The sequence below is a fragment of the Amphiura filiformis genome, chromosome 18, assembly GCF_039555335.1.
Source record: "Amphiura filiformis chromosome 18, Afil_fr2py, whole genome shotgun sequence".
In the NCBI taxonomy this organism is placed as follows: Eukaryota; Metazoa; Echinodermata; class Ophiuroidea; order Amphilepidida; family Amphiuridae; genus Amphiura; species Amphiura filiformis.
The window spans coordinates 2,468,162-2,483,767 of record NC_092645.1 but is presented as its reverse complement, the minus strand read 5'-3'; the positions used below and the strand labels follow the sequence as shown (position 1 = coordinate 2,483,767).

General features: G+C 36.6%; 1 protein-coding gene across 1 annotated transcript in view; it reads right to left on the bottom strand.

Moving 5' to 3' along the window:
* Positions 1–6,551, bottom strand: part of LOC140139743 (uncharacterized) — a 44,836-nt gene extending 38,285 nt beyond the window's left edge. The window contains 2 exon segments of the mRNA XM_072161451.1: positions 6,186–6,257; positions 6,260–6,551. Of these exon segments, the coding sequence (XP_072017552.1) occupies positions 6,186–6,257; positions 6,260–6,347 (160 nt within the window). The 5' untranslated portion in view covers positions 6,348–6,551.
* Positions 6,552–15,606: the final 9,055 nt, after the last annotated feature.

The following is a 15,606-nucleotide window of genomic DNA, read 5'->3' as shown; positions in this document are numbered from 1 at the left end:
TATTTGCTAGTTTTAAGTTAAACTTTATGAGTGCAAGATGACAGTGGTTAAGAGTGACCATCAAAATATCTTACAAAGAAAGTTGAACATAAGCACATCTTTGTTTTCATATTTTTTCTAATTATTTTTCTAATGTTTCCTCTTTATTTATTTTTTTCATGGTTGAACTTAATGCACTCAAGTCCCATTGCAAATCTGTTTTTAGAGCTGCTTGACTCTTGGTGGTAACAAATAAAGGAATATGGTCATGAGGCCAAAAAAATGAAATGTTTGCCCCTTCAGCTTAAAATTTATTTCAGTCATCGTGTTGTTTTGTTTTTAACTTTTAAGATCCCAAAGTATTCTGCACCAGTAGGCCTACAGCTTGTAAACCATACATGGATCATTTGGTCAATGAGCAGGCCACAACAAATTATATTTTTAGTTTGCAGGCAATAGTCAAAAACTGGTTGCAAAATTGCCCAAATCACCCCTATTCCCGGTACCGTAACAATTGTTGACAAAGTCACATTCTCAATCAAAGTATGCCAAATTTGGCAGTTTCATTCTTACACCGTTCCTGGCCATGTGTTTTGAACTCGCCACCCTTAGCGTTACATCACAAATATTATGAATTTTTACACCAATCAAGTTTCAAATTAGAATATCTCCACAACTATCAACCCTAAACTAGCAAAAGTATACATTTTTGGAAAGCTGAAGGCAAAAGCAATTTAAATATACACATTTCAACTCATTGTACAGGGTGACCTTGAAGTTATACAGGGTGGAATAAAAAAATCCAAATAAAAATGGGTTACTTAATGCATTGCTTATTACTAACTTGCAGTTATAAACTGAAAGTAATCAACATTGATTTGGTTAGAGGTTAGGGGGAGCCTACTGACTTTGGAAGAAAAAAAATCACAGCTGTTTGGTAATCTCGGAATACAGGGTGTCCAAAAATATGTTCAAATTTTTTTACAATTCAACATATTTTGAACTGAAACATTTTAGCCCTAACCCATACAAAAAAAGTAAGTCCATATTTAGATTCCTCATCAAATTTCCTCTCAGAAAATGTAAACTTTGACTCTGATAGGATAAGTAATTAAAAATTTAGGGCAACTTTTAGATTTTGAAGACATCCGCATTGCTTACTACAGTGTTTAATATGAAAACAGGTAGTTTTGCACATAAAAGTTTGCATTTCATAAACTAAACCAATCATAAAGAGTTCAAAATGATTAAAAACAATTAGCAGAATAAATAATCTTTCAAAAGAGCTCTTAACCATGTCTGTAGCCCATATAGATGCAAAGATATGATCAGTTGATTCAACGCGCACACACAAAATCTTTATTTCCCATAGACTTTGCACATACCGCCACCGCCTCATCCGCCACCGCCTCATCCCCCACCTCGGTCATTCTGAACTCAAACAACTCTAACTCCACTATCTTAGTTGATAAACAATTCTCCTTTGGAGGTCTGTTAGGGCACACATTTAGCTACAACATGACACCAAACAAACTTCAATACCTTTTGTTTAAGCAGAGATATAACAATTTGAACGAGTCTCGATTTGGAAAAGCGTAACAACACCACCATTTTTGGGTGGCGAGTTCAAAACGCGTGGCCTCCTATACTTTTTAATTTTTTGATGTGTGCGCTTTTAAAACATATTTTAAACACACATCAATGTCAAGTTGAAATACGATACACGGTATTACACGATAGGTGCAGTGCACCTCACAAAACATGAATTTCTAACAGGTTTTACTACATGTAGTACCAACGGTGCCATTGGTACCGGTACTACATGTAGTACCAATGGCACCGTACACAAGGTAAAATTTGTGAAAGCAACGGCCCTAACATGTCAGTAATGCATTATTAATGACTGCATAATTGAAAATAGAGGGTTTGAGAAAGTTTCATGCAGTATGTACAAATCTGCAGATTGTTACTTTCAACTAGCATTGAGGAATGGAAAATTGAAGGTTGAAAATGACTTGCGTGTACACGTCTCTACCGCAATTGTAGAACGGATCATGCGTGCCTTTTAACGGTACCCGTTTAACGTTCCCATCCATACATTCAACAAAATATTACAAGCTGCAATTTCCCTTCTTGCAAGAACTTTGCTATTTTGCATAGCATGATGGACTTGATTAAGCTTAGTCTAGCCACTTCTTTGCTCACCGATAGCTTCACATTCGAGGCTACATTTGTAGAGTTGATTCAATTGCTATTGAAATACATTTCAGTAGAAATATATGAAGTATGACACTGAGTAGAGCAACATTGGTCCAAATTTGAACATCAACAGAATATTTGACAGCGTTGCAGAAAAGTGCAACGTCAGAGGTCTACTGAAAATACTACCTATCCATGAATATGATGAATCGGTTTCTAATAGAGTAACGCAAAACAGCATTTCGATCAAGGTCACTTTAAGTCTGATTTTAGTTTGCGGATTGCATGCAACTGCAAGACCAGCACTTCCTGAACATAAGTTAACATGTACGCGTATGTACGTCATGCTCCATTTTATATCAGTCGTTAGTCAATGTTATTAGTCAGCATACGTTCATACAATTATACATGTTTACCATGACATTCCGAATATCAGTTTAATTATTATTATTCTGTCGGTCCGTGTTACGTCACTTCCGGTTGATGATGTTCGAGTGAAAACAAGTCCCTGATTCGATTTTTGTTGATGACTTCACATTCTAGGCTAGAGACCTGCATTCAAAACCTAGTCGGATTCCCTGAAAGGCTGAAGCATTGCATGAGTGAGTGACACCGTGTAATGCAATGGAAGTTCCAGAAGTAAACACAGCCGATCACAACAGGCGACGCCGATTGCATCAACAAAAATGTTGATAAAATTTTAAATTTCTGTTAATGTTGACATTTGGATGAAAGTTATTTTGATGAGTCAACTGTATCTTTTGAAGCAAGATTTGCCTATTTTTGGACAGTCTAAAATGTTGCTGTCAAACAAAGTGTAATTTTAGCAACATTTATTATTATTCAATCGCCTGCTGTTGTAATCGGCCATGTTTTACTTCTGAACTTCCATTGGCATGCTTTAGGTATGCTAGGTGAATTCAAATTTGCCATCAAACCAGCCCTCGAATTAACCCACGGCACCCATGGCATTTTGCCGTGGGTGCCCATCCCCACTGCCGTAATGCCCTCAAAATATGTCCTTTACCCAAGGCAGTCACTTGCCGTGCCCTATAAGGCTAATGAAAGTTGATTCAAAGTTTCCCGTTACCCTACTCCGCTCAAAACAAATTGCTGGCCAAATATTTCATTATTTTGAATAAATGTTGATTTCTAACAAACTTTTTAATACAAATAAATAATTGTGTTTTTAAATATATCATAAATCTCTTTCTGTTGATTTTCAGGGATTTTCTTTGCAGTAGGAGCATGGTATATGGCTAATAATGAATTAATAATGAATACCTACTCAATTTTCTGTCCCACACTTTTTGATCTGCTCTGATCTCATCCCGTAAAAAATATTGTGAAACTTTTGATAATAGTTGTACAATCACCTTCATGTGGTTGTAAACTACATCTGTAACTACAAACTGTGATTTATCACATGGGTCATTATTTCTCAATTCACCCAATGGGAAACACCTCACCCCTTTCAAATTTGTTCAAAATTGGTATACAGGGTGATTTTGGGTGGCAAAGCTCAGATGTCAAATTTTAGCTTAATCGGACGTACAGTTTTAGCTATGCCCGCCCATTTTTTGCGATTTGGTGAAAAATGGTGCGTATCATCAATATTATCAGCGACCATATCTCCGTAACCGTAGGTCCTACTGAGCTGAAATTGGTGTCATTATTTAGCTAATCTCTCAAAGAATCCAAATCTGCTATCATTTAGTATGTAGGAGTAAGAGAAAATTTGTGACCTTTGTTTCTGTACTTTGACCTTGAATTTGACCTTGTTGCCCACGTGACCGAGAAGCGAATTTGCATTGGAATCATACCCCCATATGTTGTCTACAAAATATCAAAAAATTGGAGGGGTAATATTTTTTGTTTTTTTGCTAAGCTTTCACAAAGCAAGTATGCAGGTGAAAACATGTGTATTTAATGCATGTACATAGGTCTATATACAATTGGCCTATATTATAATAGTATCATGTGTACAATATACTGAGCCTACATACAAATTTACAGTTTTTCAACCACATGCTTGCTTTATGAAAGCCTAGCAAGAAAACAAAAAATATTACCCCTCCAATTTTTTGATATTATGTAGACAACATATGGAGGTATAATTCCAACATAAATTACCTCAGCATGTCACGTAAGCAACAAGGTCAAGTTCAAGGTCAAAGTACAGAAAAAAGGTCATATTTTTCTCTTCCTCCTACACACTAAATGATAGTAGATTTGGATTCTTTGAGAGATTAGCTAAAAAATGACACCAATTTCAGCTCAGTAGGACCCACGGTTACGGAGATATAGTCGCGACAATATTGATGGGCGCGCCATTTTTCGCCGAAATCACAAAAAATGGGCGGGACATAGCGCGAAAACCATACATCCGATTAAGCTAAAATTTGAAATTTGAGCTTTGCCAGCCAAAATCACCCTGTATACCAATTTTGAACAAATTTGAAGGGGGTGAGGTTTAAAATCATATTTTTTTTGGGTGATTTGAGAAATAATGACCCACATGTATACATGGGCAGTTATTGGTTTATGCCTGTAACAGATGCAATAATGAAATGGTATAAAATAATGAATAATGAATAATGAAATGGTCACCTACACAGTCATGAAAAATTATGTAACGGGAAACTGGGAATTGACTTTCATTAGCCTAATGAAGTTTCCGTCGGTGCCCCTGCAGCCCTGCCCCTTCATTATAAAATCATCTATCTATGTTTGTGTGTTTTCTTCACTTTTGAGAAATTGTCTTGGTGCCCTTCTCAAATTTACAACAGTTGCATGATGCCCTCTTGAAATATTACAAACTGCTGTGCTGCCTTGCCTTTTCAGTGAAAATCCAAGGCAATTATGAACTTGCCCTAAAAAGTTGCCGTGCCCTTCAGATCCTTAATTCGAGGGCTGCATCAAACTGCATCATTTTATATATCAAATTAAAGCCCTTGAGTAAACAAAGCCAAAAATGAAAACCTTTTTTTCATAGCACTTTCCGTAGCAAAGTTACATCTTGTCAAAGATTGACTTTCATCAAACAATGTCAAAAAGATTCAGCTAGCAAAATTCCCCAAAACGGCATTTCGGGGTGTTTCTAGATCTTAGTCTCATGATGATAGCAGCTTTTTGTAATGGAGCTGGTAGCAAAATCCCACTAAAATTCCATGTGCGAGTGACTTATCACCATAAAAAATCATATATGTGACTCCTCGCCACAACTGAGCCCTGGATGTCGCCAATCATCATTTTTGAGATATTCAACCAAAATATTCTGCTTGAAATTAGCTTTAAAATGATGTATATCATGTCTATAGTACTTGACATTTAAGTAGTGAAAAATCAATAAAACAGTCAATAAATCCTTTCTTTCCTATTGTTTATTGTTAAGTTCGATGGAGCATATCTCAATAGTGGCAATGTGGCACTGGCGACATCCGGGCTCAGTTGTGGCGAGGAGTCACATATTTGGGTCAAGTGAAGTATAGAAAACATATTTATGTAGGTTTCTTTCTTCGGCCAGTTGTTTTAAATTTCTATGTAAAAATGCATTGACATTGTCGGCGATTTGGCTGACTAGCAAACTGTGTTTGCCTGGCATACCTACATGCTTTACACGGTGCCATGCTTCAGTGAATCCGACTTCTTTGCTTTGGTCTCTAGCCTACATTAGTTATTACATGTACATGTTAATGTGAAGCTATCGGTGAGCAAATTCTTGGCTAGACTTCTCGAGCAATGCACGTGTCATGTGATTGTGTGACTTGGTCTTGGAAGTTGTGTGTAGTTGTAGTAACTACGAATTTCGAAGGAAAAATTTGAGGACTTGTTCTCACGGTCGGAGCCGGGCCGTGAGTTGTGTGTGTGTGTCATTTTTGTTTTTATCGATTACATGTATGCAAATCATTTATCGACATGTACATGTGTGTACAGTGTATCGGATTTCAGAATACTCAGATTAAAACAAATGTTGACATTTTTGAAAAATTCATAACAATACAAACCTGGGTCTACAGCTCGTATAAATTGTCCGTGTTTTCCTTTTTCACCGTGTAAATTAAAACCATATCCACCAGTCCTTTTGACAGCGAACATAGCCGTGGCTTGCTGGGCAGATTGTCCATTGGATCTGGCTTGCTGCCTTTTCGGGCTTTTGACTTCGACATTTCGTACCCACTTCCTTTCTACAAGATCCGTTAAAAACAGTCTGACAATCCTTATTTATTCCTAGAATTGGTAGAATATATACAAGAGATTTATTCCAAGCTAATGCTCACGGTAGTTAAGGAATATTGTACAAGAAAAAGACATAGGAAGTGGAAAAGTTTGGCTAATTCAGCAGCCAAGTACTTGTCCACAACACTTTTCGCTACTTGTTATCGCGTAGGTGGATTAATAGAATCCACCGTATAGTTAGAAACTTTCAGTAAAAGTAAATATACTTTTTAATTCTATTTTTACACCAATAATGGCACATATTTCTTTTTATTTATATATAAAATTGAAATTTAAATATTTTTGTAATATTATGTATTGACGTATATTTAATAACAACCAAATATATAATATTTAATTCAGCTCTATCTATCAAATTGTACATCAAATGACCGGTAGTAAAATCCAATTAAGGAGGTGTGTAAATTCCCTGTTTTCAGGAGTTCCTTGAGATCTGCCTGTAAAGTCATATAGCTAAAAGACAAGGAAGGCGAGCGAATCTTAATTGAAGTCTCATTTCTACAGTTTATATGCCTTGTACGGCCGCATACTAAACGGTATTTAGGTTTTAAGGGGTAGGGGGAAGTACAAGCGGCTAGGGGACGCAGGGGTAACCTTGTCAATCAAATACTTCATCTATTGTGTTCAATACTTAATCCGATAAGTGATCGATGTATATCGATAAAAGTAGGATCAAGATCATGGAATTAAGCTACGGTGGCGCACTTTCATACTTTACGAGGTGATTCGGCCAGGTACCTGGATTCACTCAACAACAAGTTAAAATTTATTCTTTATGATTACGATTTTAAAAAAAAACAATCATAAAAATATAAACAAAATAATGATAATATTATAAGAATATAATGTAAATAAGAAATATGAATTCGTAACGTTATACATTATAAATATCCGCACGAACAGCATGACTATAACTTGTCATAAAATGTAGGCCTAACTTGAATACAAATACCAATTCAATTTAGCAGAAAAATGTTATATTAAAATGCGCTTAATTGTGATTTTTTTATTTGGTTAAAACTAAGCACTTTAATAATTCTCAAATTGTTAATACAAATAGGAATGCGTCTTTTGAGTATACATATTTATTAGTGTTACAGTTTTGCAATATTATTTTTGTTATTATTTATATATTGTGTTATTCAATTTTGAATTATGTTCAATTATCCCAGCAAACACAAAATGTTTCGAGTTTTCGACATCATTCGCAAAAGGTTGGAAAAGGTTGCCAGAAAATGTATAAATGTCGGGTTATATAAAGGAAATAAAACTTTTTCATAAAATTCAAAAACATTTTTTGATAACATAGGCCTACTGCAAATATTCTCAAACATATCATTATTAAGTGGTGACAAAATATTTGGCAAAAAATGTTTGCAGAAAATATTTTTCAAAAATATTTTAAAATTTTTTATGACCTTTATTTAACCCGACATTTAAAACGTTTTTACCAAAACCGAAACCCAATATAGGCCTAACCTGTTTAAAACGTTTTTGTGTTCTTATTTATTTGTATGTTTTTTAATGTTTGAGTGTTTTAATTATAAATGTATGTATTTTTCATAATGCTATTTTTAATGTAAATGTCATGCAATTCAGCCGTTGGCTGCTATGTGATTTCTAATAAAATTATAAAATATACAATATACAAAAACGTTTTGTGTTTGCCGGGATGGCCTTTCAGACCTTCACATTAAAATGTAAATTACTTGGCAGCTTTATGTTAATAAATGGTCAATGATTTAACATAAAAGTTATTATTATTATCATTATTTATAACTTGATTGTGATGATTTTTCATTATTATTATTAATTTTATTTCATTTCAAATTGTAATATTTTATAATTAGGCTATTTAACTTTTATTCCATGCAGATTTATGCGCACACGTTAAACTTAGTCATTTCGCACAGTGGTCCTCTGGGGATAATTGCCTATCGATTGGATTGATCGTGGATATAAACGTATTGGTGATGTCCTAAGCTTAACTTTGGTGGACAATAGAATAACGATTGATTGACAAGGTTACCCCTGCGTCCCCTAGCCGCTTGTGGGGGAAGTGGGGCAAATTGGTCCACCTAATGTCCCATTTTGCCCCACCAGATTTTACTCGGCTATAATACTAATACCCGACAACTTGCGACAAGTGACCACTACAAAACAAAAGGTACATCACCAAGTGTCTAGTAGACTTACGTTTCACAAAAATTGGTGCCGGTCGGCCTCCGGCTTCATTATTTTATTAAGGTGTCTTTAAGGCGTCCCATTTTACCCCACTGCAAGATTTTTCTGTAACAGAGGCTGGGGTAAAATGGGACAGCTGGGGTAAAATGGGACGCCATTGATTTACTATGGGACTTTTTTTGTTGGGGCAAAATGGGACAGTTTGAGTTAGCACACAGTAAATCAAGGGCGTCCCATTTTACCCCAATGTGGCATATTTCTAAAAGAAAGCTTTTCTTAAAATTTTCGAAGAAAAAAGTTACAATTGTTGTCTTATTTAATTGAAAGGGTAGCTTAGAAGTTATTTTTTAATTTGAGAAACACTAATCCGGACCATTGATTCAGATATTGAGCCACAAGTCGTGACCTCTGCTTAGACATGACAAAAAAATGGAATACTTATTTTGATGTGTTAAGCTTACGGCCCTCAGAAGTTCCTGTTTAATGAAGAATGGTACTTTTAAACGGTTTGAAATATAAATAGACATTATATCAAAGTTATTTTGTTGCAAAAATGGGCAAAATGTGACTATTTTAAGGTATAAAAGTATTTCCGAAATCACTGTCCCAAATTACCCTGTGTCCCAATTTGCCCCAAGTTACCCTAGGCCTAGGATATTTATATCTGGAAATTTAATTTCTAATAGGATTTAGGAAAGCATGTTTTGAACCAGTTCAAACATCCCTGTATGAACAGATTAATTGAGTTGTGCAAAGTACACTGAGGGGCTGTGCAATAATTATGAGCCCCAGGATTTCCGAATGGCCTGCCAAAATCGCTTGTCCCCTCTCGGCCTGCTAACAAATCTTTGCCCCCCCCCCCACCTTTACACATGGCAATTTTGGGATCCCAATTTGCAAACCTTAGGGGTGGTGCAATAATTATGTGTACCCCCGGGTGGTCACAGTGAATTCTCAAAATGGTCTGCCAAAAAACGGTTGCCCCCCCCCCCTTTGGCCATGCCAAAAAACGTGCCAAAAACCTTTGCCCCCCCCCCCTTTTGATGTGCCAAAAATCTTTGTCCCCCCCCTTACACATGCAAGATTTTGGGAACCTGAATTTAAAACCTTAAATTGCTTATCATAATGCAAGTGCAGCGAGCAGGAAATTTTGCATATTTGAACGTGTTCCTAACGTTTTCCTACACCTTTTTAGGGCGTAATATAGATACGGTGACCAAAATATCTGTGCCAAAAATCGCTTGCCCCCCCCTTTCGACCTGCCAAAAATTGCTTGACCCCTTTTTTCGACCTGCCAAAAATGCTTGCCCCCCTTTTGGCCTGCCAAAAATCTTTCACCCCCCTATAATTCACCACCCGGGGGTACACATAATTATTGCACCACCCCTTATATGGTCTATCTGTTGCGAGCGCAGCGAGCAGTAAAATTTGCATACTAAAGCGTTTCCGTACTGTTTTCCTAAGCCTTTTTAGAGCGTTTTACCTCACAGGCGCCCCATGAACCCGCGCCCAAAATCGCTTGCCCCCCCCTCTCGGCTGACCAAAAATGGCCCCCCCTTTTCGGCTCGCCAAAATTTCTTGCCCCCCTCCATTTTAACCTCCCCAAGGCTCATAATTATTGCACAGCCCCTATATTATAATACCTTTTGTAATTGTTTGAAGCAAATCAGACATACAATAGCTCACGATTTTCCTAATAGGCCTACATTTTTGTATTTTCCTGTATCCTATCTTTCATTCAATGTCAGCTACAATTAGGCCTACTGAAAAGTCAGCTCACTGATTTTTGCCAATATTTTGCTACGGCCATCTTAATTAAATCCTGTGTCTCAACGCTGCGCGTAGTCCTCTTTGAAAATCAAGAAATTCAATTTTCTTTATCTCCTTTTATTTTTTTTAAACAAAAAGGCGAAAATAAAACTCAAAATTCGTATTTGATTTCAAGTTTTCGATTTTGTCGCAAACTGACAGGAAAATAATAAAAGAGAAGAATAATAGTTTGTAGCAGTGACTTTTTTGTCTGCTATTCCAACATTTGCAACATTGGATATTTTTGGCACAAAATGCTTGTCCGAAATCCTGTACTGGCACATAAAATTTTTTTTAAATACGGTAAAAAAGGTTAGGTTTTCAATTTCTCACAAGCTTTGAGACACAGGATTTAATTAAGAAATAAGATGGCCTAAAATCCATGCATAAATGTTCAGGGTATATACTTTTATTTTGCATAATTAATTATGTTTGCTTTGGAAAGTGTTTTTAATATGTTATTCATTTATATGCCATATACAAGTAACAAACGAGATTTAAGATAAATAGCGCCATCGGTGTTCAACTTTGCTTAAACATGAATACAGTTCTACTGCATGCATCAAACAATCATCAGAAACTCCAGAACGTCAGGTCCTGCTGAATGCCAATGAAAAACTAAACGCGCCGGCCCGGTCGGGCGACTAAAACCAACGTAGGTGGCACAAATCCAGAAAGGAGTAAACATCACACAGAGCAAAGACAAAAAAAAGAGAAAAAAGACTGGTGAGCAGTAGTATAGCGTGCGCGATAGTAACATAGTCGAAAAGCGTAGACGACGATGCTTTAGTATGCAAATATGCAAATTAAGGGCTGTTATTATATAAGTTTTCTACTTATATAATAACAACACTTTGACCAACTATCAAGGCGAAAGAAAGTAGACTAGGAGCCCAGACAATTTATTCAGCTCAGAAGAGACAAAAGGTTTGATGGTCTGATTATGTTAGTATAGGCCCAAGATTCAATATTCCATATTGCTGCCAGGTCACAGCCTGTACGTTCAGCCTGGGGGTCACAAAATAGGGGGCCAAAAATGCGTTTATTCAGCTCAAGAGAGACATGGACAAAACTTGTTGCATGGATATCACTCCCAGGAGGATACTTTTCATGCCTATAGCAATGACAGCAACTTTGGCCTGTACGGGGGCCCAGACAGTAGCCCCAAAGGGGCCCGCCCATATGGTGTTATTCAGCTGAAGAGAGACAAGGATGAATCTTTTTGAAATGGAACTAGGCCTATTACACATTGGGGTGCACAAAATACCAATGACAGCAACTTTTTTCCTGTACAGGGGCCCAGACAGTAGCCTCAAAGGGCCCAATGGGCCCAATGTCCCATAACTGACTTATTCAGCTGAAGAGAGACATGGATGAATCTTTTTGCATTGGAATTATTACCCATTGGGATTTACAAAAATATCAATGACAGCAACTTTGGCCTGTACGGGGGCCCAGACAGTAGCCTCAAAGGGCCCGATGCCCCATAACAGGTTATTCAGCTGAAGGAAGACATGCGTAAATCTTTTAGCATTGGAACTGTTACACATTGGGTTGCACAAAAATACCCATGACAGCAACTTTTTCCCGTACAGGGGCCCAGACAGTAGCCTCAAAGGGCCCAATGTCCCATAACAGGTTATTCAGCTGAAGGAAGGCATGGATGAATCTATATGCATTGGTACTATTAGACATTGTGGTGCACAAAAATACCAATGACGGAAACTTTTTTCTGTACGGGGCTCAGACAGTAGCCTCAAAGGGCCCAATGTCCCATAACTGATTTATTCAGCTGAAGAGAGGCATGCATAAATATTTTTGCATTGGAACTATTACACATTGGAGTGCACAAAAATACAAATGACAGCAATTGTTTCCTGTACAGGGGCCCAGACAGTAGCCTCAAAGACCCCGATGCCCCATAACAGGTTATTCAGCTGAAGGAAGACATGCATAAATATTTGTGCATTGGAACAATTACACATTGGGGTGCACAAAAATACCAATGACAGCAACTTTTCCTGTACGGGGCCTAGACAGTAGCCTCAAAGGGCCCAATATCCCATAACCGATTTTTCAAATTGTCCAAAGGGCCTAATGTCCCTTAACTGATTTATCCAATTTTGTCATTGCAAGAGAAAATTACACCAGGAGTGCTCATCTTAAGAAGGGTGAAATTAGACTCCGAAGATGGCCACGCTGGTGATCTACCAATGACCTATACCCATTCAGCTGAAGAGACACATGGATGAATCTTTTGAATTGGAACTATTACCCATTGTATTATACAAAATACCAATGACACCAACTTTTTTCCTGTACGGGGCCCAGACAGTAGCCTCAATGGACCAGATATCCCATAACTGGTTATTCAGCTGAAGAAACATATGGATGGATCTTGTTGAATTGGAACTATTGCACATTGGGGTCTACAAAAATACTAAGGATATCAACTTTTTCCTGTACGGGGGCCAAAATGACATTGCCTATGAGAAATAAGCGAAATATTGGCTGACAATTGGTTGACTTTAACTGCTTACAGTCAACCAATTAATCAATAAATAACATTTTTGAACATTTTGTCATATATAAATTCATGTACTGTGCACATGGTCACAATGAGCATTGTTGGGGTCAAAGATGTAATCAGAGAGGCCAATTCAAATACAAAGTTCCGCTGTTTTTCTGTAAAAACATTGAAAATCAGCCCTTTTTTGCAGGAAAAATTCACTAAAGGTCACCTTTTTCGGTAAGAATGTTGAAATCATCCATTTTTCATATTTATGCCATGTTTACAATTTGGAAAACATTTAAAAAGATGTCATCTACATGTACTTGTTAATATCTGTTTATGAACATGTGAATATGATAGTAGTAGTTTTTATAGTAGTCTATTGGATCCTATGGATTTGATGCCAAAATGGTGAGAGGTTGATGAACTCTATTGTCTCATATCCCTGGTTTGTAAGCTCAGCTAGAGGCAAAGTTTTATATGCCACCAGGGCTAGTCCTACCAAAGGAGACAATCTTCTGACTTTATTTTATAAATGTTTCATCATTCCTATGACTTCAGGTATAATTGCTCCATTCGCCACTTGCACGGTTCCGCCAGTATGCACTATGTGCGGGGAGAGCCTCGAACTGGCAGCATACATGAATGGGAATTGAACCAGTCATATAACATTCTGTGTAAGGTTACGTAATTCTTCCTTTCATGTATGCTGCCAGTTCGAGGCTCTCCCGCATATAGTGCATAATGGCGGAACCGTGCAAGTGGCGAATGGCCTCTAAGCAAGCTATGAAAAACCAGCCTTATTTGTCCACTGATCTAAATTTACATGGCAAGCCAAGCACTCAGTAGTTTTTGTGATAAACTGAGTTCCTCTATCATGTCTATGAGAAACTATTATTTTACCTGATAAGCATTGTTTTTCTGATAAAATTAGTTTATCAGACATCGACAAATTTGAAAATATGGTTTATCTAAAGAACATCGGAAAAGCCAATTTTATGAGAAAAATCAGAAAAAATTAAGTTTATTAGGAAAACAGGTTTTTAGAAGAACAGTTTATCAAATAAACAAACTTTATAATACCACTTAAAATATTTTTCAGTTGATTATTATGTTTTGCAATTTCTCCAGTTTTCTATTGGTAGATACCTGAGTAGATAACAGTTTATACACAGTTGATTGCTTTATTTGTCAATTTATAGATATGTGATTAGATATTTTTAGGCAAAACTTTTTTTTTTTTTAATACGCTTTGAATTTGAATTTTAAAAGGATATCTTGCTACACTCTTCCCACTTCTGACCCAGAAACAAAACTTAAGTTTATATCTTGTATCTATTAACATGCTAGTTCGTAGAAGTTGTGTAAGTGTAAATAAAATATGTTATATGAACATGCGCTTTTTGCCATGTGTACATGTATGATGAGCTACTGCAAAGACTTTTGCACTCAGGAGACCCATTCCCACACAGGAATAGGATCTTTTTAATCAATTTTATGTAGCTGTAAATATAATATTATGGTATAATAAGCTGGAAAATCAAAATTTGTAAGTGAACAATCATATCTATGATATCCTATAAACATAACTAGTTTTGTTTCATAGCCGTCCCCATCCCTTCCCATCTCTAATGAAACTAAGGTCAAAATTACATCAACGTTTTTTAAGAGCATAGGAGAAATGAAATCAACATTTTAACTCCACCCTCCACCCTAACAAAACTACCGTAAACGTTCGCCTAATGGCGCTATAGAGTTCATGGAAATGAGAGAGCGCCATCCCTGTAAAAGCCGACTATTATCACTGATCATTAAGGGCACGTGTAGTTAAAGGGTGAAACCTATCGACACATACAATTATGAACAAGATCGAACAAACTTGTTCATGATAATGCGGTAATCATTCACCTGATACGTTGTGGCCCAGTGAGCAGAGCATTAGACTATAGTGCGAGGATAAAGAGAACTTGTGGAGAAGATTGATGGTTCGAATCTCATGCAGTAATTTCTGACAGATTATGATGTCTGTCAATGTTTTTTTTTCTGATTTGAGGAAATTTTATTCTCTATTTTCTTGATTTCATCTTTAACATTGTTTATATAATTTTAATATTTTATCTTGTATGTGTCTTTTTTCATGATTCTTTGTTTTTATCGTTTCAATTTAGAGTAACTCAATCCATTCAATCAAATGTTGTAATGAACCTATTTGATTGTATAGGCATTTGTTATGTGTGTGAGACGAACGCAGGGGGATGACACTCTATTCACGTGGTTTCTTTTCCAACGCTAAAAGATTACGAATTTTGGTGGTTTGTAAATGAAAAGTGTCCGCACTATCGATTGATTACGTAACTGTTATGAATAATTTATTAGTTTTTCAATGCAATCGCCTCGACCCATTAATACATATTATCTGTATTTATCAAAGTACTTGGAATAGCAATCTGGTGAGTTCACTGAACTACGCCCAAATACTGATGGAGTTTTAATGGCGCTAATCCTCTCCATGAACAAATACAATAGGAGAAGGTCAACACATATGACCTCCTATATGGAAAAGGGTATAATCCTTCTTGTCTTCCATGAGCAACCGCGTCACATCGGGTATAATCTTCCTTCCAGGAGCAACCACTGTGCATGATTGACGGGCTATTCCATTGCTCGTAATAGGGTAGTGTATT